At 54.7% G+C, this 27,064-nt stretch overlaps 2 protein-coding genes across 5 annotated transcripts; both read right to left on the bottom strand.

The window, feature by feature from the left end:
- Nucleotides 1-264: 264 nt before the first annotated feature.
- LOC102275171 (putative SEC14-like protein 6) lies at nucleotides 265-12,043 on the bottom strand. 3 transcript variants are annotated; one of them, XM_070385853.1, is made up of 13 exons: nucleotides 11,812-12,040; nucleotides 9,726-9,967; nucleotides 9,521-9,596; nucleotides 8,749-8,792; nucleotides 7,716-7,775; nucleotides 7,435-7,623; nucleotides 7,024-7,119; nucleotides 5,574-5,634; nucleotides 5,373-5,456; nucleotides 3,559-3,665; nucleotides 3,345-3,484; nucleotides 3,083-3,252; nucleotides 266-2,888 (listed from the first exon to the last, which is right to left on the bottom strand). In XM_070385853.1, exons 4-13 carry the CDS (start codon nucleotides 8,758-8,760, stop codon nucleotides 2,776-2,778), a joined length of 1,032 nt encoding a protein of 343 aa, XP_070241954.1. In that variant the 5' UTR covers nucleotides 8,761-8,792; nucleotides 9,521-9,596; nucleotides 9,726-9,967; nucleotides 11,812-12,040; the 3' UTR covers nucleotides 266-2,775. The 3 variants fall into 3 exon arrangements, with proteins under 3 accessions (XP_005887585.2, XP_070241953.1, XP_070241954.1); XM_005887523.3 differs by lacking the exon at nucleotides 9,726-9,967 and having other exon boundaries at nucleotides 265-2,888; nucleotides 11,812-12,043; XM_070385852.1 differs by lacking the exon at nucleotides 9,726-9,967 and having other exon boundaries at nucleotides 265-2,888; nucleotides 11,854-12,042.
- Nucleotides 12,044-19,959: 7,916 nt separating this feature from the next.
- GAL3ST1 (galactose-3-O-sulfotransferase 1) lies at nucleotides 19,960-26,794 on the bottom strand. 2 transcript variants are annotated; one of them, XM_070385562.1, is made up of 3 exons: nucleotides 26,583-26,794; nucleotides 22,106-22,245; nucleotides 19,960-21,339 (listed from the first exon to the last, which is right to left on the bottom strand). In XM_070385562.1, exons 2-3 carry the CDS (start codon nucleotides 22,234-22,236, stop codon nucleotides 20,196-20,198), a joined length of 1,275 nt encoding a protein of 424 aa, XP_070241663.1. In that variant the 5' UTR covers nucleotides 22,237-22,245; nucleotides 26,583-26,794; the 3' UTR covers nucleotides 19,960-20,195. The 2 variants fall into 2 exon arrangements, with proteins under 2 accessions (XP_070241663.1, XP_070241664.1); XM_070385563.1 differs by having other exon boundaries at nucleotides 19,960-21,336; nucleotides 26,583-26,793.
- Between the last annotated feature and the right edge of the window lie 270 nt (nucleotides 26,795-27,064).

The following is a 27,064-nucleotide window of genomic DNA, read 5'->3' as shown; positions in this document are numbered from 1 at the left end:
CTACAAATTCATTACAGCTGATGGTTTTGAGCACTTCAAATACCCAAAGAGCAAATACAGAAACCCAGTGAATCCAAAAATTGTTACTACAGTTTTATTTAAGCTTGTTCTAGAGACATCCCACTTGAAACTGCTTTATTGATTCTTTCTTGTTTCCTGGGCTTCTCTGGTGTCCAGAGAATACCTTTGGCAGGTATTAGACCTGCCAATATAGCAGATGCAGGTTCAGGCCCTGAGTTGGGACGAGCGCCTGGAAAACGAAATGGCGATCCACTCCAGTATTCATGCCTGGGAAATCCCATGGACAGAGGAGCCCCATGGGCTACAGTTCATGGGGTCGCAAAAGGCTTGGACACGACTTAGGACGCAACAGCAACCATTTATTTGTCTCCGTACCTTCCTTTGGTGTAGTCCTTGGGTTACAACTGTATTCTTTGACATCTTTAAATTTCAATATTCGTTTTCCACTGTTGTGTTGGAACTTTAAATCTCCATAGATCCAAATGGAAAAGTAAAATGTTTTAGATATTTCTTGGTATCAAAGCTTTGAGTTATTGGCCAATTAACTCTGGATTGGGTGGCGTATATCTGGGGGTTTCTCCCAAGGTGATTAAAGCCTGAACTGATGGTTATCAGGCTGAATTTACTATCAATAGCTCAAGTTCACTTGTTACCTCGATCAGACTTTGAAAGTTTACACTTTTTATTCATGGTTTGTTCGTTTACAACTTAGAAGGGCCCTTTCCTTCTTCTCAAATATCTTTCTATGCTTTCCCATTTTTATTGATCATTGGTCCGATTTCTCTCTACCCTGCCTCACTGGTGGGGCTCTCTGGAGGATGACTTCTGAGATGAAGGCTCAGTTTGTCTCTGGTGTTCCTCTCCTCAGAAGGCCACCTCGTACACCCCACGATGTACACACTGCTCAGTAGAGCTTTCCACAAGGGTGGACACTTCCTGTAGCAACCGTGTCTGGCTGGGTAGTGTCAAAGATAAACAAAGTCAAACGCTAGTTAAAGAGGTAAAGATGGATTTTATTAAGCATTAGCTATCGAAATAGGGAAGAGAGACTGGCATAAACTGAACTCAACTCTGTTGAAACAAAATGCAATTTCTTTCTTTTTTATTTATTTTTTTAACTGCCTCAGGTTTTGGTTGTGACTCAGGGACATCAGCTGCAGCATGAGGGATCTAGTTCCCTGACCAGGGGTCGAACCCAGGCACCCTGCACTCGGAGTTGGAGTCTTAGCCACTAGACCACCAGGGGAGTCCCCGAGAAGATGGAGGCTGAGCAGGTGAACCAATTCTTAGATACCCTCACACTAGGAAAGGGAGCGTGTGAGCCAAGACTTCTTTCTCGATGGGGAAGGAATGTGCATTCAGAGGGGCAGCGGCACAGCTGCTTGCTAGGCAAGTGTATTAATCACGTCTCCTATTTTCTGTGTTCTGATGCTTTGACACCTGGGGCTTTGTTGACCCTGGAGGGACCACCCCTCCCAGGGATAGCCAGTTCCTAGAGAGACAGTCAAAGACCTTGATGCTGGGAAAGACTGAGGGCAGGAAGGGAAGGGGGCGATAGAGGATGAGACAGTTGGATGGCATCATTGACTTGTTGAACGTGAGTCTGAGCAAGCTCCGAGGGATAGTGAAGGACAGGGAAGCCTGACGAGCTGCAGTCCGTGGGGTCGCAAAGAGTTGGCCACGACTGAGCGACTGAACAACAAGAGAGAGTCTTGCCCACGAGTGTCCTTTTCAAATACGGAGCCCACACTCCAGCCTCCTCCTGCATCAGGCTCAAACTCCGGGCAACTGGTACCCAGAACCAGGTTCCAGACAAATGGGACAACCCCTTGACCCCAGAGCCTGAGGAAATCACCCAAAATAGCCAATTCTAGGCCTGCTGACCCCGCCTCACCCATTCCTTCCGGGGAAACCATAACAAAGGCTTTTGCCCGCAGGTCCTCCCCCTCCTTCCACCTCATGACCACCCCCCTCCCACCCACGCCCACCCACCATTTCTCCGGGTGATCCCCTGTGGCATCCATGCCCTCTCCTCTTGGGAACTATGAGTAATGCATTATCTTTTAAATGGCAATTGTTTCCAGTTCTGTCGGTCATATTATATTTCACATTTTCTTTCTTTTTTACAATATTTATTTATTTACTTTTGGCTGTGCTGGGTCTTCACTGCTGTGCGTGGGCTATCCTCCAGTCGCAGCGAGCGGAAGGCCACTCCCTGGTTGCGGTGCTTAGCCTCCGGTTGTGGTGGGCTCTCTTGCGGAGCACTGGCTCTCGGGGCTCACGCTTCAGTAGTTGCGGCCCCTGAACTCCAGAGCGCACGCTCAGTAGCCGCGGTGCACGGATTCAGCTGCTCTGCGGCATGTGGGAGCTTCCCGGGTCTGGGATCAAACCTGTGTCTCCCTCTTTGGCAAGCAGATTCTTTACCACTGAGCCATCAGGGAAGCCCTGCACATTTTTTTGTTTTAACACGATGTATTTCAGAACGGGAACTCCCGACTCAGTATTGGTTGGTAGAAAAGGGGCCGCGAGTTTTCTCTGAGCTTGAATCACACGGCTGGAGAGTTTCTGTTGCTTTGCTGGCTGCCACAGTCCCGCAGTTCCAAAGATGCAGACCCACTGTGACAGATGGGCTGGGACCAGCTCGGTAGGATCCCCGTTCCTGGGGAGCTTGGAGGGCAGTCTGGCTAGGGAAGGCTGTGAGCTCACTGCGGACCTAGAGGCCACAGAGGAGGGTGTGGGAGCCGCGAGGCTTGTCTAGAATTTCTCTATCTTCTCCAGGGAGGTTTGGTCCGGGAGCAGCACCTCCACGGTGTAGCTGATGTGCTTGGGGTGGATCAGGCTGTAGGTGTTGTCAAACCTCAGGACGTCTGCGTCGGCGGGACAGACATTCAGAGAGGACGCCCACCTGGGACCTCGCCCTCCTGTGCAGGTACTAGACCTGGGTGCCACTGCCACACCCGAGAGCCCGGAGCCAGGGCCCCTGCCTGGTGGGACCTGATGCACGCAGTGCACCTGCCCCCCACGCCCAGGTCCAGGAGGAGCCATCCCTGCCAACACTCACAGACGCCGGCTTCCGTGCAGGTGAGGCTCCCGTCCTCGGGCACCATGTGGGCGTTGTAGCGCTGGCTGGCCAGCACCTCCGTCATCTCCGCGGCCCGCTGCCGCTCCCCCATCTTGGTCTTCAGGAAAACCCCGAAGCCTATGTCCCCTCCGTCCGACGCAAACTGCCACCTGCAGGGGACAGGGCCCCACTCACCGCCACCTGCCTGGGCTCCGGGCCCCTCCCGACCACACCAGGTGTGTGTGGGGGGCGCCGTGCCCACCTGAGCACGCAGCCCGGGAACAGGATCTCGTTGTCCACCTGCAGGGAGGAGCCCCGGCCCACGGTCGCCTGGTGGTCGTACTGCACCCTCACGTGGTTGCGCAGGAAGTAATGCTGGGGCACGTCGCCCCCGTAGTTGATCTGCAGGCGAGGGTGGTGAGCGGGCACCGCACCACGGCCATCTCCCCTCCCTCCCCGTCCTCTGGGCACCGGACCTTGGTCAGGCACTTGGGGTTGCCATCGGGGTCGGTCATGGTCCCCCCGAACTCCACGGGCAGCTGGTCGGGGCTGATGAATTTCAGCAACTCTTGCTTCCAGTTGCCTGTGGGGACAAAAGTGGGGCTCTGTGGGGGGATCGGGGGCTCAACAGAGGGAAGTGGGGCCAAGTCCAGGGCCGTCCTGTCCATATGACAGCCTCCCCCTACCTCCCACATACTCTCAGCGCCTCCAGGACAGAAGCCAAGAAAATCTAGGTCCACAGTGTCTGTGTGACCAGTTCCTGCCCCTTCAGCCCTGGTACCCACCCCTATCCGTCCAGGTGTTGGCCCATGAGGCATCTTTTTTTTTTTTTTGACCATGCCATGTAGTTTGTGGGATCTTAGTTCCCTGACCAGGGATCGAACCCGGGACCTCGGCAATAAAAGCGCTGAGTCTAACCACTGGACCACCATATTTGCAGGGACTCAGATCAGTGTCTCCTGGAGCGTGAGGCTGAGCAGGGGCTTGTCTACCCTGGGCTTCCCTTTCCCTCGGAGACTGAACTCAGCCTTCCAGTCAGTCCCTGCCCTCAGCTCCTGCAGCTCCAGCACTCTCAGAACTGGGGGGAGGGTGTATCAGCCCTCCTCCCCCAACACTGCTCTGAGAAGCCAAGGTTGGTCCACAAAGGAGTGAGAGCATTATGGGAGCACAGTGGGAGGAGGCAGAGGTGAACTCCCAGCATGCCCTGGGGCAGTGCGGACACAGAAATGAGACAGACTTCCCGTGCATTCTCTTTAAGGGAAAAGAACTCTTCATTTCTAGGCTATTATTTTATGGAAAAAAATTAAGACGTGTACAAAGATTCATCTATAAGCATCTTCACACCTCACTCTTCCCTAATGGTAAAAAAAAAAAAAAAAAAAAACCTAAATTTTGGACTTTACCAAAATAAACTTTATCACATGGTATGTGAAAAACGTAGGTTCTAAAAGAGTATAACGTGGTATGAACCCATTTTTTTTAAATGAATTTCTTTGAAAAGATAGTACATGTTAATAATAGTTCCTTGAGAGACAGGATTTACTCTTTCTTCTTGATATATTTCTATATTTTTCTAAATTTCCAAATTTTATCAGGTATGTAATTTGGAAAACCTGCATCTTTTTCTCCCCATTTTATGGGGGGAAACTGAGGAATCTGAGACTCAGAGCCGGTGACTCAGCCCACTTGCAGCTCACAGGTGGTGTTGTAAAGAACAACTCACAGGTGAGTTGTAAAGAATCCGCCTGCCAATGCAGGAGACGGGGGTTCAATCCCTCGATCCAGAAGATCTCCTGGAGAAGGAAATGGCACCCCACTCCAGTATTCTTGCCTGGGGAATCCCATGGACGGAGGAGCCTGACAGGTTATAGTGCAGGGAGTCGCAAAGAGTTGGACACGACTGAGCAGCTGAGCACATGTGTGATTTGAAAAACCTGCCTCTTATGCTCCCCATTTTACAGGGAAGCCTGAGGAACCTGAGACCCAGACAGAGCTGGTGACTCAGCCCACCTGCAGCTCATAACAGACAAAGTCATCCCTCAAATTCACATCTCAATCCAGAATTGGGGGCCCTCACATAGGCTGCCTCTGGGGTCTCTCAGAGCCCTCCTGGCCCCTCAGCCCTCTGGCAGGTGGACACATTGGCCTCAACAGTTGCTGCCTAAGGGAGTGGGTCCCCCAGAGCAGCTGTGTTCCCGAGCCTGGTGCCCTTGTGTTCGGGAACCCTCAGGTCTGCGGAGGAGCCACCCTCAGACCAGGTTCTGGAGCTGCAAAGGAGCTGCCCACTCACCTCCAAGGATCAGCACCTTCCTGCGCGTCTCCTCAGTGATGTACGGCTTGATCAGGTTGAAGGCCACTGGGAAGAGCTTGGGGGCTGAGACAGGCACCGTTTCAGGGTTTCCTGGGGTCTCCTTTCCCTGCCTCGTTGCCTCCCTGTCCCCTGCACCGCCCCCCAGCCCCACTTATGCATATGCAGAACTGCTTCACTCACCTTTCACAACAATTAAATTCTTCAAAATCTCAGGGTAGTTTGCCTCAAGTGCTGAGAAAAACTGTAGGGTCAAACTCAGGTCAATGCACAAGATGCAGGTGCCTAAATGCCGCCCCCTTAAGGCCCCTGAGGCCTCTCCAGACACCCCAAAAGCCTCCCAGACAAGAGGAACTCCCCCTGTCCGGTTTGTTGGGTCCCTGTCTCAGACACGCCCCCCGAAGCCATGAGTGCAAATTCTTGACAGATTTCCAGGGGATGACCCCACCTCCTGCAGACCAAAAAAATCCCCCTCAGTCAGGTCCCTGGAAGGTTCCCCTCTATGTGGCTTTGGGAACAAAATGCTTCCAGGATAAGAAACATTCAAAGTGGCAAGGCATGGCTTTTTTTTTTTGTAATTGGAATGTAATTTACATCCCATAAATGTCACCCTTTCACAGTGTAGAGTTCAGTGGCTCAGTGTACTCACCAGGCTGTGTAACCATCAGCACCGTCTAGTTGCAGAATATTCTCACCACGCCGGAAGGAACCCCGAACCATAGCAGTCACCCTTCCCCACTCCCTGCAGCCCTGGTTGACTACCAGCGTGCTTTCTGTCTCTTATGGATTCACCTAATCTGGATATTTCATATCAAGGGAATATACGTGGCCTTTTGAGTCTGGTGTTCTCAATTTATTATGTTTTCATGGTGGTTCTTTTTTTTTTTTGGACCTCGGCGCACAGTTTATGGGATTCGTTTCCCAACCAGGGATTGAACCTGTGCTCCTTGCACTGGAAGCGTGGAACCTTAACCACTGGACCGCCCGGGAAGTCGCTCGTGGTGGTTCTTGAAATGTTAAAATTTTTAGGTTCTCTGCTATCCTGGATTGAGCAGAAAGAAAAGGCAGGCTAGCTGCCCCGGCGGAGGCAGACCTTATCAGGGTCTCCCTTCCTTCCTCAGGACCCCTGAAGATGACTTGCTCCCAGCCCCCTCCCAGGTAAGAGAGGGTGAGCGGGGAGGGAGTATAAGAGGGGAAGGGATACCCACGGGGACCCTGACCAGCCTGGGGACCAAGCCCTGCGGTTGTGACCTCCCGGACGTGCGGTGGTGATGCTGAGGTGATGGCTGTGGCTTGGCACAGCCCTAAGAGACTTCGGGTTTGAAAGGATCCCTGCAGGGTCTTCCGTGATGGTCCAGTGGGTCAGGAATCCACCCTCCACTGGAGGGAGCGTGGGTTGGATCCCTGGTCAAGGAACTAAGATCCCACAAGCCTCAACCAGAGAGAAGTCTGTGCTCCACAAAGATCTGACAGCCAAAATAAATAAATACATAAATATTTAAAAAAGAAAAAAAAAGAGCCGCAAAACTGTGGGTGGAGTCAGAGAACCTCCCCACACACAGCCCACACCAGCAAGCGAGGGGCAGAGACCTAGGCGAGGGGACACCCAGCCCCCTGGGTAGGGCTCCCTCACCTCCTGGATGAGCTCCACTCCTGGCTTCCACAGATGTCTCAGGCTCAGCCCCTCGAAATCAAAAACAGTCGAGATTTTCTCCACTTTCTTCCCCAACTGCAAAGGAATGCTGAGAGGTGAGACCCCAGGAGGGTCTGTGCCCCCCACAGCCCACAGGAAGTAGGGCTGGGCCTGGCTCATCCTGGCGTGGAGGTTTCATGCCGGGAAGCCAAGTGCAGGGAGACAGGGCCGTCCCGAGGGGCACCCTCCCATCGTCTGCCCCTGGGAAGGCAGGTCACCCGAACCGTGTCTACTCGGAGGTGCTGGGAGGAGCCGAGGAGTTCAGGGAGGCAGGTGCCCAGTGCTGGGGGCTGTCTTGGAGGGGGCCAGATTTCGGCGGCCCAGGGGGATGGGGGGCCCTGGGACCCCCACCTTCTGGCTCTGCTGCTCACAGTCTCGCAGGAGCAGCTCCAGGCTCCAGAAGTTGAATCTGAGCAGCTCTTGTTTGGAGACGGAGAGGAGGAGGCCCTTGAGATCCAGACCCCTGATGATGTGGTACCAGACGGGGCTACCCTCCCTGTCATGGCCGCAGAAGCCACTGGGCTCGTACAGCCTGACCACCTGGATGGATGCACAAGAGAGCAGGGCTGGGCGGTGGGGGCGGGTTTGATGGAGAGCCGGGGTCTGGGGCGGGCAGGGCGCTGGGGGCTCACCTCTGAGGGCTGCCACGCGAGGATGTTGTCCAGATCTTGTTGCTTCCGGAACTTCATGTGCTAGAGTCAAGGGAGGGTGGGGCGCAGCTGAAGACCCCTCCTGAGCCAAAGGGTCTGCGGGGACCCAGGGATGCCAGGCCAGGCCCTGCTGCCGGCAACCACTGAGGGCCCGCCAGGGCATCCCGGGCTCCATGGACCCAGAACTGAGGGTGGGGATGCAAGGGGGACGGAGGAGACGGGGTCTGACACGGATGAGGACAGAAACACTCAGGACCACGTGAAGCCCGCATCCGTAGCTGCCTCTCCCTGAGTCATCCCTCCTGGTCCCCAGGCTCCTGTCCCCACGTGGCTTTCCAGGGAGCCCCACAAGCAGGGTCAGACTAACCCTAACCCTAACCCCAGCTGCCAGTCACCCTTAGTCAAAAGCCTAGACTCCCTAGGTGGCCTGCTGGGTCCCCGGGGATGGGCCTGGGCCACCCACTCAGCTGTATCTCTCCCCTTTCTCTCTAGGGCACAACCTCCTGTGCGCCTGGGTTACTCCAGCTCGCCCGCACCTCAGGGCCTTTGCACGGCTCTGCCCTGTCTCCAGTCATTACACGGCTGCCTCCTTTTGGGCATTCGTGCCGGGGCCAACACATCGCCCTTCGGCAAGGAAGGCCTTCCTGCCCTCCCTCACTTCTTTCTGCCTTACTGTCTTGGCTGCAATTTCCACTCTCAGAAATTGCCTTGTCTATTTATTGATCTGGTTTCTTTTCTCTCTCTCTCCACCACTGCACTCTCCCCAGTGCGAGAAGCAGCGAGGCTCCACTTTGAGGTGCAATAAATGGTCGTTGCAAGAAAGTAAGGAAGGAAGGGAAGAGGGAAAGAAAGAAGGAAGGAAGAAGGATGGAAAGAAGAAAAGACAGGGAATTCCTGGCAGTCCAGTGGTTAGGAGTCTGGGCTTTCATGGCTGAAGGCCCGCGTTCAATCCCTGGCCCGGGAGCTAAGCTGCCACAAAGGGCAGGAAACGGGGCCGGGCAGGTGTTGCCCTCACCTTCCGCAGCATGGCCTCTGATTTCTTCAGGTCAAAGCTCCGAGCTGCAAGGAGGAGATAGGGTGGTGGTTGTGGACTCCTGGGGGCAGTGATCCTAGCTTGTGCCCCTCGGTGGGTTATTGGCCTCTGGGGTACTGTCCACTCAGAGGTGCTTGGAAGAGTCAAAGAGCTCAGGGAAGAAGGCTCTGGGTGCCCAGTGCTGGGGGTTGCCTTGGAAGGGTCAGGCTGTGGCTACCCGGGGGCTGGGAGGGCCCCCCGGCCCCCTTACCTCCTGCCTCCCTGATTCCCTGGGCTGATAGCAGTGGGTGTGCCCCTGGGTGGGCCATGGTGGTGGCAGTAGAGAAAGAAGGCACAACCCAAGAGGAAGCTAGGAAGAGAAGGTGTCCAGAGAAATAGCACATGGAGTCCCTGCCACATCCATGGCCACCGTCAGGGCCCTGGGGACCATGTTGTGCCCAGGGTTCTTTTCCTAATGCTCTAAAACCCTGAAGAGATCAGACCCTCTGTATCTGGTGGAATCACAGAGCCAGGAATTATGTAAATCAGGAGCCTCTTCCACTCACACATCATTGAGGATGCCAATGAAGTTTTGTTTTTTAGGTTATATCTGTTGATACTTACTCAGAAACTAAAATTGTACACAGAAACTGTGTACACAGATAATACATATTTGCGGTTGCTTCCAGTGCCTGTGATTTGCAGCAACTTGTGACACAACAAGAGAGACCTCGTATGCCCTTGACCTTCATCTCATGTTACCGTCCATGCTCACCTCGGAGCCAGCGGAGCAGGAAGTAGTCATCGGTGCTGGGCAGGACAGCCAGGATATCCTGCACGTTCTCCCGGAACTGAGGGCAGAGCGGGGAGAGACCCGGGTGGGCAGGGCCGCACGGTACCCCACGGCCGCAGGGGACAGGCCGGTGCCACAGGCCTGCAGAGCCCGCGGGAAACGGGGTGTCTGAGTAAAGGGGGCCCACCTGTGCTGGGGGAGCCGAGGCCTGGGCCAAGTCACGACAGTTCCCTTCCTCCCTTTGCGAAATGGGACAGTGATGATGAACCAGTTGCCCAAAGAGAAGATGAGATGCAGATTTTTTTTTTTCCTTTTTATTTTGGCTGCACCATGAGGCTCGTGAGATCGTAGTTCCCAACCAGGGATTGAGCCCAGGCCCTCAGTAGTGAGATTGCAGAGTCCCAACCTCTGCACCTGCCAGGGGATTCCCTGAAATGTGGAATAAATGAGATTTATAGGGCTGACTCTTCCCTGACACCCAAGGGGGCAGGGTGGGTCCTCCTAAGGGCCCAGCTCTCCACCCTCAGGGAGCCCCCAGGTCAATTCAGGTGGGAGGGTAGGTGACATGGAATCTAGGCTCAGAGAGGTGGAGTAATTTGCCCAGCGTCACACAGCAAGAGGCAAATGGTGTGTTTGATCCACACCCCATCATCCAGGCCTGAATGAGGGGTGACTCCACCCAGCCTGAGAAGACCCTCTGCAGACAGCCCCCGGGAGGCGATGGGGCAGTTTAGCTGGGCCCCAGCCCTCTCCAGGGGCTGAGGGTGCCACTTCTGTGTGAATGTCACGACTCTGAGACAGAGCCAGCTCTGGGGACTCATGGATCTGGACCAGGACTCAGCAGTCCCAGTGCCGTCTGGCCTGAGTCATTCTCCTCTTCCTGCATTTCAGTCTCCTTCGACTCCAAATAGGAGGGTCAAAGAACTAGCTCTGGGCCCCCCAGCCCAAATGAGCTGATAACCTCTGTCCTCAGAAACACAAGGAAGGGGTTTCCCTCGTGGTCCAGTGGACAAGACTCCAAGCTCCCAGCGCAGGGGACCTGGGTTTGATCCCTGGTCAGAGAAGGAGATCTCACAGGCTGCAACAAAGACCGAGCATGCCACAACTAAGAACCCGCTCAGCCAAAGAAAGAATTTTGTTTAACATATATTTAAAGAAGGAAAGAAGCACAAGAGAGTGTTTGGCCCTGAGCTAATCATACCGCTAGTACACCCATCCCCCCGCCCAAGGGAGGAATCTGAGGCTCACATGACCTGCTCTGCCAAGATCTGGACCTAATTCTGTTTGTTTTTTTTGGCTGAGCCACGGGGCTTGTGGGACCCTCGTTCCTGGACCAGGGATCTAACCGGGGCCCTTGGCAGTGAAAGCGACGAGTCCCAACCACAGGACGGCCAGAGAGGCCCCTGGACCTAATCCTTGACCCCAGTTGTCTTGTAAGAAGACTTATTCTCCCAGCCTAGCTGGAATCTGCCCTCTTTCAGATGTAGAATTCTTCAACGGCAGGATTCAGGGCCTCCCTCCATGCTACTGAGGTGAGCGACTGTGCCTGGAGCCCTCACTTGCCGTGTTCAAGCCCGAGGGAAAGACCCCAACGAGCTAGAAAGGACGCGTGCCCGCTCCTGCGTCCCCCAGATCATAGCTAATGCTGGGACCTGCCACCCCAGCAGCGCTCACCTGTGGGGCCCAGTAGAGTGGCCACTAATGTCTGAGACGTGGCCAGTCTAAATCAAGATCTGCCGTGAGTCTGAGACACACGCAGGATTCTGAAGACAGTACCAGAAACATCTCAGCGACCCTTTCTATACTGATTACAGGTTGTGGCAACTGATTACATATTGATTACATATCGTTGTTGCAACGATAACAACTTGGCTCTATCGGGTTAAATATATTACAGGGAATTCCCCTGCAGTGCAGTGGTTGGGACATGGCTTTCACCGCCGAGGCCCAGTTCCTGGTCCGGCAACTAAGACCCTACGATCCGGCCAAAAGTAAATGAGCAAAATATATTATCAAAATTGATTTCACTTGTTTCTTTTCCCTTTTGTAATGTGGCTGTTAGACACTTTGAAGTGATAAAGGTGGCCTGCAGTTGTGGTTCACGTTATGTTTCTATCGGATAGCGCTGGTGCTGACACTGGTCTCCAAGACCCTCAGAGTTGGGAAGAGACCTGGGGGTACAGAGCTCAGAGGGAATCAGGGGCCCCTGGGGCATTAGGAGAAACTGAGGCCCGTGTAGGACTCTCCCCTCCCCCACCCCCTGCCACACTCACCTGGGCCAGCGCCCTCTCCTGCGAGGGGCTCAGGTCACCCACCTGCCCACTCATGCTGCCCACGGCGGTGTGGGGTCCGGCTCCCTGGTCCTGAGTGCAGGCCCCACTGTGTGTCTCCCTGCAGGCTCTCCTGTCTTCTACTGAGCTGCTAGCCCCACCCCTTCCTGCCAGGCCTGTCCTCTCTTCCTGGCCGAGGTCATTCCTTGCCGGGTGCCTAGGGCACTGACCCTTGACTGGCCTGGATTCACATCCTCCTCTGTGAAACAAGGGCAGCGAAACTTGCCCCACAGCATGTTGAAAGGTGACACCGCCTGTCGTTACACACCCAGGGGCTGCTCTCCACCCTGCCTCCGGGCCCCCACCCCCGGCTCCTGTGTTCCCAGCAGGAGCCTCCTTGAGCCAGGAAGGCCACCACTCACCCCCGACAGAGGCCTGGAACCTCACTGTGTGTCCCAGGCTCCAGTGGCCGCCCCATGTGTCTGGAGCAACTGCCCGTGACTCATCACAGCCTTGAGGGCACGAGGCTTCAGGGGAGAGGAGAGAACTTCCCAGGCCCAGATCCAGCAGGTGGATGTGTCGCCTGGAGCTGGGTCACACCTGGCCTCGGGTGAGGGGTGACAGCGGACTCCTGGCTAGTCAGCTGCCCCAGCTCCGGACAAGAAAGCCAGAGCCCAAAACCAGGACACGGGGGGCTCGTGTGTGCATGGGACCTGCATGCCTTAGGTACTTGTCTGAGACAAGCACTCCCACAGTGTACACAGCAGGTGCTCAATAAGAGCTTGCCAAAGGCCTAGAGGAGCTATCCTACGTTGAAGGTCAGGAAGGGCGGTGGTGAGGAGATACCCCTCGTCCAAGGTAAGGATCATTGGCTGCGCTTTGCTGGAGCAGCCGTGAAGAGATACCCCACGCCCAAGGTAAGAGAAACCCAAGTAAGATGGTAGGTGTTGCAAGAGGGCATCAGAGGGCAGACACACTGAAACCATACTCACAGAAAACTAGTCAATCTAATCACACTAGGACCACAGCCTTGTCTAACTCAATGAAACTAAGCCATGCCCGTGGGGCAACCCAAGGTGGGCGTGTCATGGTGGAGAGAACTGACAGAATGTGGTCCACTGGAGAGGGGAATGGCAAACCACTTCAGTATTCTTGCCTTGAGAGCCCCATGAACCGTATGAAAAGGCAAAATGATAGGATACTGAAAGAGAAACTCCCCAGGTCAGTAGGTGCCCAATATGCTACTGGAGATCAGTGGAGAAATAACTCCAGAAAGAATGAAGGGACGGAGCCAAAGCAAAAACAATACCCAGCTGTGGATGTGACTGGTAATAGAAGCAAGGTCCGATGCTGTAAACAGCAATATTGCATAGGAACCTGGAATGTCAGGTCCATGAATCAGGGCAAATTGGAAGTGGTCAAACAAGAGATGGCAAAAGTGAACGTCGACATTCTAGGAATCAGCGAACTGAAATGGTCTGGAATGGGTGAATGTAACTCAGATGACCATTATATCTACTACTGCGGGCAGGAATCCCTCAGAAGAAATGGAGTGGCCATCATGGTCAACAAAAGGATCTGAAATGCAGTACTTGGATGCAATCTCAAAAACGACAGAATGATCTCTGTTCGTTTCCAAGGCAAACCATTCAGTATCACAGTAATCCAAGTCTATGCCCCAACGAGTAATGCTGAAGAAGCTGAAGTTGAACGGTTCTATGAAGACCTACATGACCTTTTAGAACTAACACCCAAAAAAGATGTCTTTTTCATTATAGGGGACTGGAATGCAAAAGTAGGAAGTCAAGAAACACCTGGAGGAACAGGCAAATTTGGCCTTGGAATACGGAATGAAGCAGGGCAAAGACTAAGAGAGTTTTGCCAAGAAAATGCACTGGTCATAACTAACACCCTCTTCCAACAACACAAGAGAAGACTCTATACATGGACATCACCAGATGGTCAACACCGAAATCAGATTGATTATATTCTTTGCAGCCAAAGATGGAGAAGCTCTATCTCCACTCAGCAAAAACAAGACCAGGAGCTGACTGTGGCTCAGACCATGAACTCCTTATTGCCAAATTCAGACTTAAATTGAAGAAAGTGGGGAAAACCACTAAACCATTCAGGTACGACCTAAAACAAATCCCTTATGATTATACAGTGGAAGTGAGAAATAGATTTAAGGGCCTAGATCTGATAGATAGAGTGCCTGATGAGCTGTGGACTGAGGTTCGTGACATTGTACAGGAGACAGGGATCAAGACCATCCCCATGGAAAAGAAATGCAAAAAAGCAAAATGGCTGTCTGGGGAGGCCTTACAAATAGCTGTGAAAAGAAGAGAAGCAAAAAGCAAAGGAGAAAAGGAAAGATATAAACATCTGAATGCAGAGGTCCAAAGAATAGCAAGAAGAGATAAGAAAGCCTTCTTCAGCGATCAATGCAAAGAGATAGAGGAAAACAACAGAATGGGAAAGACTAGAGATCTCTTCAAGAAAATCAGAGATACCAAAGGAACATTTCATGCAAAGATGGGCTTGTTAAAGGACAGAAATGGTATGGACCTAACAGAAGCAGAAGATATTAAGAAGAGATGGCAAGAATACACAGAAGAACTGTACAAAAAAGATCTTCACCAGATCATCACCAGACCCAGATAATCACCATGGTGTGATTACTCACGTAGAGCCAGACATCCTGGAATGTGAAGTCAAGTGGGCCTTAGAAAGCATCACTACGAACAAAGCTAGTGCAGGTGATAGAATTCCAGTTGAGCTATTCCAAATCCTGAAAGATGATGCTGTGAAAGTGCTGCACTCAATATGCCAGCAAATATGGAAAACTCAGCAGTGGCCACAAGACTGGAAAAGGTCAGTTTTCATTCCAATCCCAAAGAAAGGCAATGCCAAAGAATGCTCAAACTACCGCACAATTGCACTCATCTCACACACGAGTAAAGTAATGCTTAAAATTCTCCAAGCCAGGCTTCAGCAATATGTGAACCGTGAACTTCCTGATGTTCAAGCTGGTTTTAGAAAAGGCAGAGAAACCAGAGATCAAATTGCCAACATCCGCTGGATCATGGAAAAAGCAAGAGAGTTCCAGAAAAACATCTATTTCTGCTTTATTGACTATGCCAAAGCCTTTGGCTGTGTGGATCACAATAAACTGTGGAAAATTCTGAAAGAGATGGGAATACCAGACCACCTGATCTGCCTCTTGAGAAATTTGTATGCAGGTCAGGAAGCAACAGTTAGAACTGGACATGGCACAACAGACTGGTTCCAAATAGGAAAAGGAGTACATCAAGGCTGTATATTGTCACCCTGTTTATTTAACCTATATGCAGAGTACATCATGAGAAACGCTGGACTGCAAGAAACACAAGCTGGAATCAAGATTGCCGGGAGAAATATCAATAACCGCAGATATGCAGATGACACCACCCTTATGGCAGAAAGTGAAGAGGAACTGAAAAGCCTCTTAATGAAGGTGAAAGTGGAGAGTGAAAAAGTTGGCTTAAAGCTCAACATTCAGAAAACAAAGATCATGGCATCCGGTCCCATCACTTCATGGGAAATAGATGGGGAAACAGTGGAAACAGTGTCAGACTTTATTTTTCTGGGCTCCAAAATCACTGCAGCCATGAAATTAAAAGACGCTTATTCCTTGGAAGGAAACTTATGACCAACCTAGATAGCATATTCAAAAGCAGAGACATTACTTTGCCAACAAAGGTTCGTCTAGTCAAGGCTATGGTTTTTCCTGTGGTCATGCATGGATGTGAGAGTTGGACTGTGAAGAAGGCTGAGCGCCGAAGAATGGATGCTGTTGACCTGTGGTGTTGGAGAAGACTCTTGAGAGTCCCTTGGACTGCAAGGAGAACCAACCAGTCCATTCTAAAGGAGATCAGCCCTGGGATTTCTTTGGAAGGAATGATGCTAAAGCTGAAACTCCAGTACTTTGGCCACCTCATGCGAAGAGTTGACTCATTGGAAAAGACTCTGGTGCTGGGAGGGATTGGGGGCAGGAGGAGAAGGGGACGACAGAGGATGAGATGGCTGGATGGCATCACTGACTCGATGGACGTGAGTCTGAGTGAACTCCGGGAGTTGGTGATGGACAGGGAGGCCTGGTGTGCTGCGATTCACGGGGTCGCAAAGACTCAAACACGACTGAGCGACTGATCTGATCTGATCTGAAAGAAGTGATGGCAAGGGAAGCTGGAAGGGGCCGCCTCTCCCTTTTCGGTTCTTATATGGGTCTCTGGTGCCTGTGGCTGCCGAGGGGCACCCCCTCTTCAGACTCCCTGCCTCAACTTGCCCCCTGACTGGGCCCCCCCCAGGGTCATGTGAGTTCTCTGCTAAGGAAACCAGCCCTGCACTCCTGTACCTTGGCTAAGGTGTTAGCCTCCGCAGGGATAAGGACCAGGTCAGTTAGGACAGGTGTGGAGTAGGCCCTCAAGGGTGAAGTAGCTCCTTCTCTTCCCGCTGCCCTATTTTCTCTCCCTCTTTTTCACCTTCTCCCTACCTCCTTTCTTCTCTTCCTTCCCATTTTCCTCCCTATTTTCCTTTTTCTCGACCATGCAGCCTGCAGGATCTTAGTCCCAAGATTTGCACCCACCCCCTGCCATGGAAGTGTGGAATCCTAATCACTGGACCCTTTCCTCTGTCTTTCAACATTTATTAAGAGCTGACTGTGTGTCAGGCCCTGGCCTGGCCACCGGAGGCTGGCTGTGTCCATAAGACCCAGGCCCTGGCCTGGAGGGGCCTCGCAGACAGGCAGATCCACGGCTCTGACCCTGGGCTAGCCGAGCTGAGATGTGCAGCCTGGAGGCCCTGAACCAGCCTGAACCTGGAGGCTGGGTTGTCAGAGAAGGGTGCCCAGAGACAGAAGGCAGAGCGTGCTTTGAAAACACGTAACAGTGTGAGGCCTGCAAAGGGAAGGGGGCTTTACACCATAGGAACAGCATGTGCGAAGCCCCAGAGGCATGCGGCTGCCTGGTTTCTGTGAAGGGGATGCAGGGACCGTGGTGGGGGAGGGGCTCGGAGCAGAGGATGGCCTCAGGCTACAGGCGGAGGGTGGCTCTTAGGGGCGAGCCTGAGGGAGGGACGAAAGGAGGGGCCCAGGTGAGGGGCAGAGTCCTGACCCGGGAGAGTGTGTTCGTGTCCTGGGGCTGCCTTAACAAAGTCCCAACAGACTGGGTGGCTTCAAACAACAGGAGTTTATTCTTTCACAGATCTGGAGGCTAGAAGTCTGAAATCGCGGTGCCACGTTCCCTCTGAAACTCTGGGAGAGTCCTTCATTGCCTCTTAGCTTCCGGAGGTGGCCGTCACCCTGGCGTTCCTAGGTTGGCAGCTGCGTCACGCCAGCCTCTGCCTGTCTTCGCGTGGCGCGGTCCGTGTGCGTCCGTGTGTGTTCACATGACGCGTCCACGTCTCATCAGGACACCAGCCATGTTGGATTAGGGTCCACACCGAGGACCTCGTCTTTCTTGTTATATGTACAAAGACCCTGTTTCCAAATGCCAGTCATAGGGAACTGAGAGGTAGGACTCCAGCATGTCTTTTCAGGGGATACAGTTCAACCCCTAACAGAGAGGAACAAGTAGTTTCACTGAATTTCCCCCCGGGGCAGCCTTGATCCCTGCTTGGCTTTCACGGGTCTGGCCTACGGGTCGCCCCCACTGGCCAGTAACGGCAGAACCCGCCGAGACTGAACTTGGTAGCATGGCGCCCTCTGCTGTCCAGGTGTAGCACGAGCAGCCCGGTTCCTGAAGGCGACCCCCTTGCAGAGCCGCTTGGAGACCTATTTTTCCGGCCACGGAAAAGCCCTTCAGTCCTGAGGCTGAGGTGGCCAACTGGAATGGTGCTGAAGGTCTGGGGGCTGCGAGCACCAGCTTGGCAGCTGACTGACCTGGGTTTGCATCCTGCCTCTATGGTTGGCTGACTGGGTGACCCTGGGCTGGTGGCTCTGCTTCTCTGTGTCTCCATCACCTTCTCGGGGCAGCAAAGGGTATTGTGCGTGTTCCCACAGGGCACAGTGCTGGGCACAGGGTGGTTGCTCAGTATCTGGCAACTACTCATTATCAAAATGTTAATTATGTTAACATGAGTTAAGAACTGTACTGATTTTAAAACAAACCAGGCAGATGATCAATGCTAATAAAGTAATTTATGTTCTTAGCATCTACTAACGGCCAGATTTGTTCTCCTTGGATCCCCTAAAGGGCCTAAAAGTGCCAATATTCATAATAATAAATAATGAAATAATATATCAGATTATTATTGGCATTTCTAGGCCCTTAGGGTTCCAGGGAAATAGAATTACGGGGTTCCACGAGCCAGAAAGTTATAATATTGCACTCGGTCACATCTCTCTCTGATTAATAAAAGGAGGGAAAATTCTCTAATAAATGTGGGGTCAGTTACAGCATTTCCTGCAAATACACCTAGGTATTGTCAGTTTTATTTATTTTTGCTTATATCTCTCCTTATGAATAAAATAAAGACTCTGAGGGTGTGCTAATCTCTTGCTACAAGGAACACTATGAGGGTGCAGGCAGTAGCCCCAGGCGGTTGGTGGGGTCAAACTGGTCCCTGCCGACCGGAAGTCCTGGTTGCCCAGGACTGAGGCGTCTGCTGCAGTGTGGAGCTTTCAGGGCTGAAACCAGGTCGGCCCCAGGAACTGAAACAGTCGGTCACCCTCACTCCTTCCTACCCTGCTTGGACCAGAAGCTCACTCCAGGAAGGACTGACTCAAGCCCAGGGAGGTGAGTGATCGATCGGGCTGACTTATTTGGCTTCGAATTCTGACCCTGGCACTCTTAGCTGTGTGACCTCAGGAAGGTCACTTAACCTCTTTGAACTTTGGTCTCTAAAGGTAGGATGCTGTACATATTCAGATAAGATATATAAGCACTTGGTTTGGAGCCTGGCACAAACAGGTCTCCAAGAGTCTCCTGGCTGCAATTTCTGCCTTCCACATCTGGCTTCTGGCTCCTGGTTAGAGACCTAAGGAAGGGCCTTTGTCCCCTTGGGGAGGCTGAGGGAGGCAGGTGGTTTGAGCTGACAAATCCCCACCCTGATTGATCATACTTGACGTGCATGGCTGCTCTCTGGACCTGAGCTCCAGCAGGGCCTGGGCCATCTAGCTGACTGCTGTCTGCTCAGGACCAGCTCAATGCTGGGGTGCACAACCGACAGCTAATAAATACCTTTTTTTTTTTTTTTTGTATAATTGAACCCTAGGATGAGAGGGGGAAATCCAGGACTGAGGGAGGCTTGGAGCACAAGCAGAGGATGAGGCAGCCGGGAGAGGTCAGTGGGGGAGAGGGAGCCGGCAGGGACAGGGTGAACAGACATTGGCTGTGGAAAGGAGTTGGGATCCTGGGGAGATGGGTTAGTACCGGGGTCTGATTCATCCTGCAAGCAATTCCCTTCTGTTCTCAGAAGGTCAATCCCACATGGTATATGGGATGGCGACTGCGCCTATCTCAAAGGGTTACTGTGAGGACTGATGAGATTGCAGGAGGAGCCCTTAGCCTGGGTCCAGGGTCTGCTAAGTGCTCCCCACCTCCCTGTCACTCTAACGCACACACACTCACCCCCCCCAACATGATCTTCTAGATCTTGGGACCTCACGGGAGTCCTTCAAACACAAAGGGCTTCAGCATGTGACAGATACACACCAAACCCCGCCCCACCCCTGGGCTCTGAACCCCTGGGCTCTGTCCACAGGTGCCCACTGCACTCCCTTGCTGCTGCTAAGTCACTTCAGTCGTGTCTGACTCTGTGCGACCCAGAGACAGCAGCCCACCAGGCTCCCCCGTCCCTGGGACTCTCCAGGCAAGAACACCGGAGTGGGTTGCCATTTCCTTCTCCAATGCATGAAAGTGAAAAGTGAAAGTGAAGTCGCTCAGTCGTGTCCGACCCTCAGCGACCCCATGGACTGCAGCCTTCCAGGCTCCTCCATCCATGGGATTTTCCAGGCAGAGGACTGCTCTCCCTTGGGGTTCCCAAATCCCCACCAGTCACACCCCACACACACACATCAGGGCCGCGCCAGTCAGCACCACTGAGGCTGATTAACAAAAACACATCAAATTCTTTTACTTCTGAAGTCTCCCCTTTAAGGGGAGCCAGAAAATAGAACATTCTTTTTGGGTGGAGGGTAGGGGGATTTAATTTAAAAAAAAAAACAACTCTAATTAGTCAAATACTGATCTCAGTTAGGCCCTGTGTGCCGTGGGCCCAGTCCTTGGCTGGTTGCACCCCTGAGAACAGCCCCACCTCACCCCAGGAACTGGGGTGGCACCAAGAGGGGCCGCAGGGGGGTGGCTGGCGGGACCCCCGCCGGGCCCTCCTCGGCGGGGGCCCCGGCGTCACCACCGCAGGAAGTCCCGGATGAACTTCCAGAGCTTGGTGATCCACAGGTTGGCGCCCAGGTCCATCAGGTACTGGATCTCCGGCGTGAGCATGCGCCGGCAGAGCTGCGCATGCCGCTGCCCGATGCTCTTCTTGAGGTTGTAGCCCAGGATGGACTTGGCGCCCAGCGGCTGCCAGGGCTGCATGGCCGAGTCCTCGATGGCCGCCGCGTCCACCGCGCGGCCGCCGTCGATGCAGATGCGGCGCATGCGCTCGTTGGCGCGCCGCAGGGCGGCCACCTCGCTGGCCATGCGCTCGCGCCCGAAGGCCTCCACCTTGCGCCAGAAGCTGGCGTTGAAGTGGCGGTAGAGGCGCGCGTCCAGCACGTTCCAGGCCGTGGCGCGCCGGTACAGCTCGCCCGAGAGGCGCGGCACGGCCGAGGCGCGGCGGGCGTTGAGCTTGAAGTAGAGCACGTCCTCCAGCTCCCAGCACAGCAGGTCCTTGAGCAGCACGAGCGACTCGTCGAAGTACTCCTGCAGCAGCACCAGGTGGAAGTGGCGCTCCACCTCCAGGATGTGCTCCTGCACCTGCGGGCTGCTGGGGTCCAGGTCGCTGTCGTAGCCCAGGTCGAAGAAGAGCAGGTTGCGGAGGTAGTGGGCGTTGTAGCCGCGGGGGTCGTAGTAGCGGTCGGGGTCCTGCAGGAACTCGGCCAGCTTGTCGCGGCCCGAGAGCTTCCACGTGAAGGGCACCACGGAGCCGAAGTAGTGGAAGGAGGACTCGAAGAGGCGGGCGGGGTCGCGCAGCACGGTGATGAAGGTGGCGTTGGGCGCCACCAGGCCCCGCACCTCGTCGTAGTGGAAGCGCATGTGGTTGCAGATGATGTTGAAGCAGGCCCCGGGCCGGTAGTCCTGCACCAGGCTGCGCGCGAAGAAGGCGGGGTAGTCGAAGTCGTTGCGGCCGTTGGGGAAGGCGAACTTGAGCCCGTGCTTCTGGCCGAAGCGGAACAGGATGTTGAGCAGCGTGCTGCTGGCCGTCTTGTGCGTCTTCATGAACACGATGTCCCGCCGCGGCTGGCAGCCTCCCGCCGAGCCGTTGGCCGAGGTGGGAGCCTCTGGCTCACTCGGGGCCGGAGAGCAGGGTGCCGCGCCCTCGGGGGTCCTGCTGGGGATGGAGGGGTGGCAGAGCCTCAGGAATCGGCCTGCCGGCCCCTCCACCCCGGGTCTACAGAGCAGGTGGCTGGGAGTCGGGGGGGGGGGACCCCAGGGACTCGCCATGGTCAGGGAGCTGGGGGACCAGATGGGCCTGTGTTCCAGGCTGCAAGGCTTAGGTCAGTGGTTTGGCCTATCTGGCTTTACTTTCCTCTTCTGTGAAATGGGGACAGTAACCCTCTTTGTGGTGTTGCTGTGAGGACAAGAACAAGTCTCATTCATGGCCACTGTGATGTACATTCATCATGAGTTCGTATGAGGCTAGACCACATGAAACCCTGCATGCAAAAATGGGCATTTCCTCTAGTTCGACTTAATACCTCCAACTAAGGGCACAGGCTTGGGTAGGTGATCAGCCCAATGGGGAGGCAGGATGACCTCATGGTTAGGAGCCAGGCTTGGAGGCAGGCAGACCGCAGTTTGAATCCAGGCCTGTGCCAGCCGAGTGCTCTTGGACTGGGCATCCCCACCTCCCGGCCCTGCTGGAGCCCACCGTGCAGATGGTGATATTTTATTCTTATGCTCCATGTCCGGCTCTGTTACCACACCCACTTCACAGATGAGGACACTGAGGCTTGGGGTTCCACAGTGAGTTCCCTGCCTTCAGTGGGACTTCTGCCCCGGGCACAGGGTGGCCACCCAGGAGGTAGCCCTTGTTATCAGACTGGGAGCCAACCCTCTGCTACCCTCAGCCCTCAGCTGCCCCCAGGGCCACTCACGTGGAAGCCAGGCCAGTGTACAGCGGGGGGACGGCATAGGAGTACAGCAGTAGCAGGAAGCTGGTGAAGAGCGCTCCCAGCACCAGCCCCTTGGCCATGGACTCCCAGCGCTTCTTCTGTGGCAGCGGCATCTCAGACACCTGCAGGGGGTGGGAGAGGGGGTGCAGAACAGGGCACGTGTTAGGAGGCCGGCCCCAGGGAGCCCTCACCACCATCCCCGGCCAGGCTGGCTTGAGAGGCAGCTTTTAACATTGGGACCTGCCTTTGCCAGCTCTGTGGCCACCCCCACCTCAGCAGTCCAGATAAGGACAGCATCTGGGCTGCAGATGGACACGGTGGACAAAGCCAACGCCAAGAAAGGCTGGGGCAAGAGGCAGGGGAAGGTTCTGCTGCCTGGGTCAGTTTTCATTTGTGAGCTGAGTGGTGGGTATATGGGTGTTATCCGTTTTATTTTTTTGTAGACCTTTCTGGGCTTCATAATGAAATCGTCTAAATAAAACAAGGAAAAGAAGACCCTTTCCTAGTGCCCTGTACCCCCAGGCCTGGGCTAGGGGTATCTACAGAGAGGGCCCTGGGGCCTGAGTCTCTCATCTTTCTGAAGGTTCAGCCAACCTGCCTGGCCCCCCTGCCACCCTTCCCAGCCGTCCAGTGAGCGGCTGAGCTCCTTGTCTCTCCACACTGGCTCCTGTTCCCATGGGGTCTGTAGGGGACCAGGTGGAGAAACTGAGGCTCAGCGTGAGGAAGGAGAAGACTCAGCTCACACAGGCCTCTGCCCACATGTCTGCCTCTTCTCCAGCTGCTGGCAGGCTGGGTCAACCAGGTTAAGTCTGAATTGCAGGTGAACAACAAATGTTTTAGTTATCTGTATGTCCCAAATAATGCCTAGGATATACTTATACTAAAAATTATTCAGTATTTCTCTGAATATCAGATTTAACTAGATGTCCGGGGGCCGAATGAGTGCTCCAGCTCTCAGCAGGGAACCGCTGGACTGTGTCTACAGGGGGCACCTGTGTGCCTTGAGACCAGTCTGTGACCTCAGGCTGAGTAGCAGGCAGCCCAGGAGCTGGAGCGGCCCATTCACCCTGAAATTCTCCCTTGGTCACAGCCTTTTTCAGCAGCAGCCTGGTCTTACTTTTCAGTCCCTGGTGGCTCAACACAGTAAAGCGTCTGCCTGAAATGCAGGAGACCCGGATTCGATCCCAGGGTTGGGAAGATCCCCTGGAGAAGGAAATGGCAACCCACTCCAGTGCCCTTGCCTGGAAAATCCCATGGACGAAGGAGCCTGGTAGGCTACGGTCCATGGGGTCATAAAGAATCGGACACGACTGAGTGACTTCACTTCACTTTTCACTTTTCCTGGTTTTTGGGGGCTAGGTTTTAGGTCTGACTGTGGTGACCCTGTCAGCAGGGGGCTGAGGCCTGAGCTGAAATGGGGGCTGTTCAGGCAGAGCTGTGCGGGTCCAGGACAGAGCTGGGACTCACAGACTTTCTCATGGCCCCTTAGCTGCAAAGCCAAGGTCCCAAACTTTCCATTCCGTGCTGCACTGGGCCCCGGGTGCTGGAGGCCATGAGAGGTCATCCATGCCGCCCGCGATCACACATGGCAAGTCACCACTGACCCTGGGGCCAGAGGCCAGCCAGCCAGCCTGGAGGAGAACCCCTGGGAGAGTGACCGGAGGCACCCACAACCCTTTCCCAGAGAAGGGGCATTCCAGGCCTACCTGACCAGTCCCTCAGCCCCCCGCTGATCATCTAGAAAGTGCTCTCACAGGAAAGGACTAGCCGGAGGGAACCTGGCTTCCCTGGTGACAAGGACATATCTCTGTCCACTCTTAGGTGGGCAAGGTGGACAGGGTCGGGAGGGAAGGAGAGTGTTTCCGGAGGGTTTTCCTTTCAAAGGAAGACTGTAGAAACCCTCCCAGTTCTAACTCTTCTTCAGAAAGACTTGGGGAAAGTCACCCAAGTAAGGGTGTTCACAGCAGTTTGGTCAGAAAAAAAGAAACCATGTCAGTGTCCATCAGCAGGGAATTCACTGCACAAACCAAAGCCCATTCCCAGACAGAGGCATCTGTACCTGCTTTAACAGATAAAAAAAAAGAAAACCAAGGTGGAGCTGAATGGACTGGCTCAAAAACACACCATGACCTACTAACATGAAAAAAGAAGTTCTGGGACAGCATGCCGCCAAATCCATATAGGTGATGGTAAATACACACAGACCCAGTTAGACACCCCTGGAGGGTATTCTAGGTTTTAACAGTGGTATCCTCTGCATAGCTAGGGAGGGGGTATATGAGCAAATACTCTTCTATATTTGGCATTTCTGTAAGGGTTGGATTTCTTTATTAAAGAGAATATATTACTTTTTAATCAGAAAAAGGCAATAATGTGTATTTACTATATTTAAAGAATAGATAAAGCTTGCAAGGTGGGGAAAGTCAGCTCGCGCTGGTCTGGTCACAGAGAGGCCTAGGGGAGGGAGGTGCTGACCCGGGAGCCCCAGGCCCGGGTTTCAACCACAGGAACCCTTTGGAGCCCCAGTTTCTCATCCTAAAATGGGGAAGCTGGTGGTGCTAGCTCTCTCCCTGCCCCGCCCCAGAGATGGACCAGGCAAAGTGACTGGCACATAGTTGTCGCTCAAAGAGAGTGGGAACCTGCTCAAAGTCCTGTCCTTGTCACTCTCGGGGTGGGTCCCCCTTGCCAACCAAGCGCAAATCTGCCCCCCACCTCAAGCGCCCCCACCGGCCTCCTGTTCCTTGGGGTCCCACAGGGCAGTCCTGGGCTGGGCCAGAACCTCAGACTCGAGCCCAAGCCCTGAGTGGAGCCCTGGGCATCTGTTTCTGACTTTCAAATGTGGAGGGGTTTGGATTGCTGCCCTCTGACTCACTCCCCTCAGGGCCCACCCCTGTCTTAGGAGCCCACTCACCAGGGCACCTTCCGGAACTCAGGGAGGCTGCTGGTGAGACTCTGGGAGAGGTCAGGCAGCAGGGGGCAGACCAGCCTCCCAGGACCACCAATCAGGCTCTGCCTGGCCCCGCCCAGGCCCGCCCCCGACCCCCATCAGGACTTTCCCTCATGCATTCGTTCATTTCCCACTCTGGAGTCCTCAAAACCAGCAGGGCCCTGCCCTGCCAGGTGCTGGGCCCTGGGCCTCGCCACCCTCTGGGTTCACTTCTGAGCCCCTCTAGGAGCCAGGCCCTGGGACGGGGCTTCTCCAGAGCATCTTACTGAGTCCACCCCGCTGTCCTCGGATTCGCTTCTGAGCCCCTCTAGGAGCCAGGCCCTGGGACGGGCCTTCTCCAGAGCATCTTACTGAGTCCACCCCGCTGTCCTCGGATTCACTTCTGAGCCCTCTAGGAGCCAGGCCCTGGGACGGGGCTTCTCCAGAGCGTCTTACTGAGTCCACCCCGCTGTCCTCGGATTCACTTCTGAGCCCCTCTAGGAGCCAGGCCCTGGGACGGGGCTTCTCCAGAGCATCTTACTGACTCCACCCCGCTGTCCTCGGAGGCAGGCCTCCCTATCACCCCTGTTTTGCAGGTGGGGAAACTGAGGCTCTGGGTCACAAAGCAGGGGGCACAACTGGGATTCGAGCTGTGGTCTGTTGGCTTGCAGTGTGCATCTTCCCGGCTGTCCGTGGCAGCTGCTGCCCAGCGTGCCACGCGCCCAGCCCCAGCCCGAGGGGAAAGGGTATGCACAGCTGGACCTCACAGAAGGCCGAGGCTTGCAGGCAGCTGACAGTCCCAGGGCTGAGGCCATGAGGTGGTGGTGGCGGCTTAGTTGCTCAGTCCTGTCCAGCTCTTTGCGACCCCGTGGACTGTAGTCTGCCAGACTCCTCTGTCCGTGGCATTTTCCAGGCAAGAATACTGGAGTGGGTTGCCATTTCCTCCTCCAGGGCATCTTCACCACCCAGGGATCGAACCCGTGTCTCCTGGCCGGCAGATTCTTTACCACTGAACCATCAGGGAAGCCTAAGGCCTTGGGGTACCGAGGACAATCGCAGCACGGCCCAAGCCTTCCAGCCTCCACCTTGGAAAACGGTGCCTCCAGAAGGCTGAGGCTCAGAGAGGGCAGAGCCCCCATCAAGGTCACACAGCACAGCAGTGGCAAAGACAGGACTAGAGCCTGAGTCTCCCTCCTCTGCTGTGGTGGGACAGTCCCAGGCACTCAGGGCAGACCGCCCCCCTCCCCACCCCACCCCTCTATTCCTGTCCTCCGGGGTTACCCCAGCCAGATCGCCCTCCGTGTGTGCCGACGGCTGGCTCCCGGCCAGACCCAGCACTCCTCCTGTTCAGCTGGACCAGCAGACTCCAGGGAACGAAGGGGAGACGGGGCTCATCCTCCGCAGCATCCACACAGGGACCCCAAGCCCAGGATGATGAGCCTTCCAGCCTAGGGCGCCACCAGCAGGCAGGCCTCCATCCCAGGACATCCTGCTCCCCCAGGGGCCGTGCGCAGGGCAGAGGAAGACACTCACCTGGGGCCAGGTCTGGCTGCCCCTTCCCTCTCCCTGCCTGAGCCACGTCTGACTCCCAGGCTGCCTCTGCGGTCACTGGGAAACCGGAACGCTCCAATGACACCCAGGAGTGTGCTGGCTGGCTCCCTCTTGCTTCAGCGGCCGTGAATATTCATGAGTTCCCTCCCTGGGGAGAGCAGGTGGCATATCCCTGTAGTATCCCTGTACACTGTGGGTGCTGCCCCGGCCCTCTGCCCCCTGGGTGGTTCCCCCCGACCCTCTCTGGACCTCAGCAGCCCGGCAGCTCCTCCATCCCAGGGCTCAGCAAGGTCTCCGGCGTCCTTGGCCCAAGGACACAGGCAGCCGCAGAGCCCTGCAGAGAGCCTGGGACTGGCTTGAAGGCCATGGGAGGGACACGAAGGCAGGTGAGAGGGGAAACTAACTGCTTCTCCAATCACATCTCATGTTAAGTCTCAAAGCTGCCCTCTGAGTCAGGTACTACC

Source organism: Bos mutus, chromosome 17 (assembly GCF_027580195.1).
Source record: "Bos mutus isolate GX-2022 chromosome 17, NWIPB_WYAK_1.1, whole genome shotgun sequence".
In the NCBI taxonomy this organism is placed as follows: Eukaryota; Metazoa; Chordata; class Mammalia; order Artiodactyla; family Bovidae; genus Bos; species Bos mutus.
Note: the sequence above shows the minus strand (reverse complement) of the source record. Positions and strands in the feature narration are given on the sequence as shown.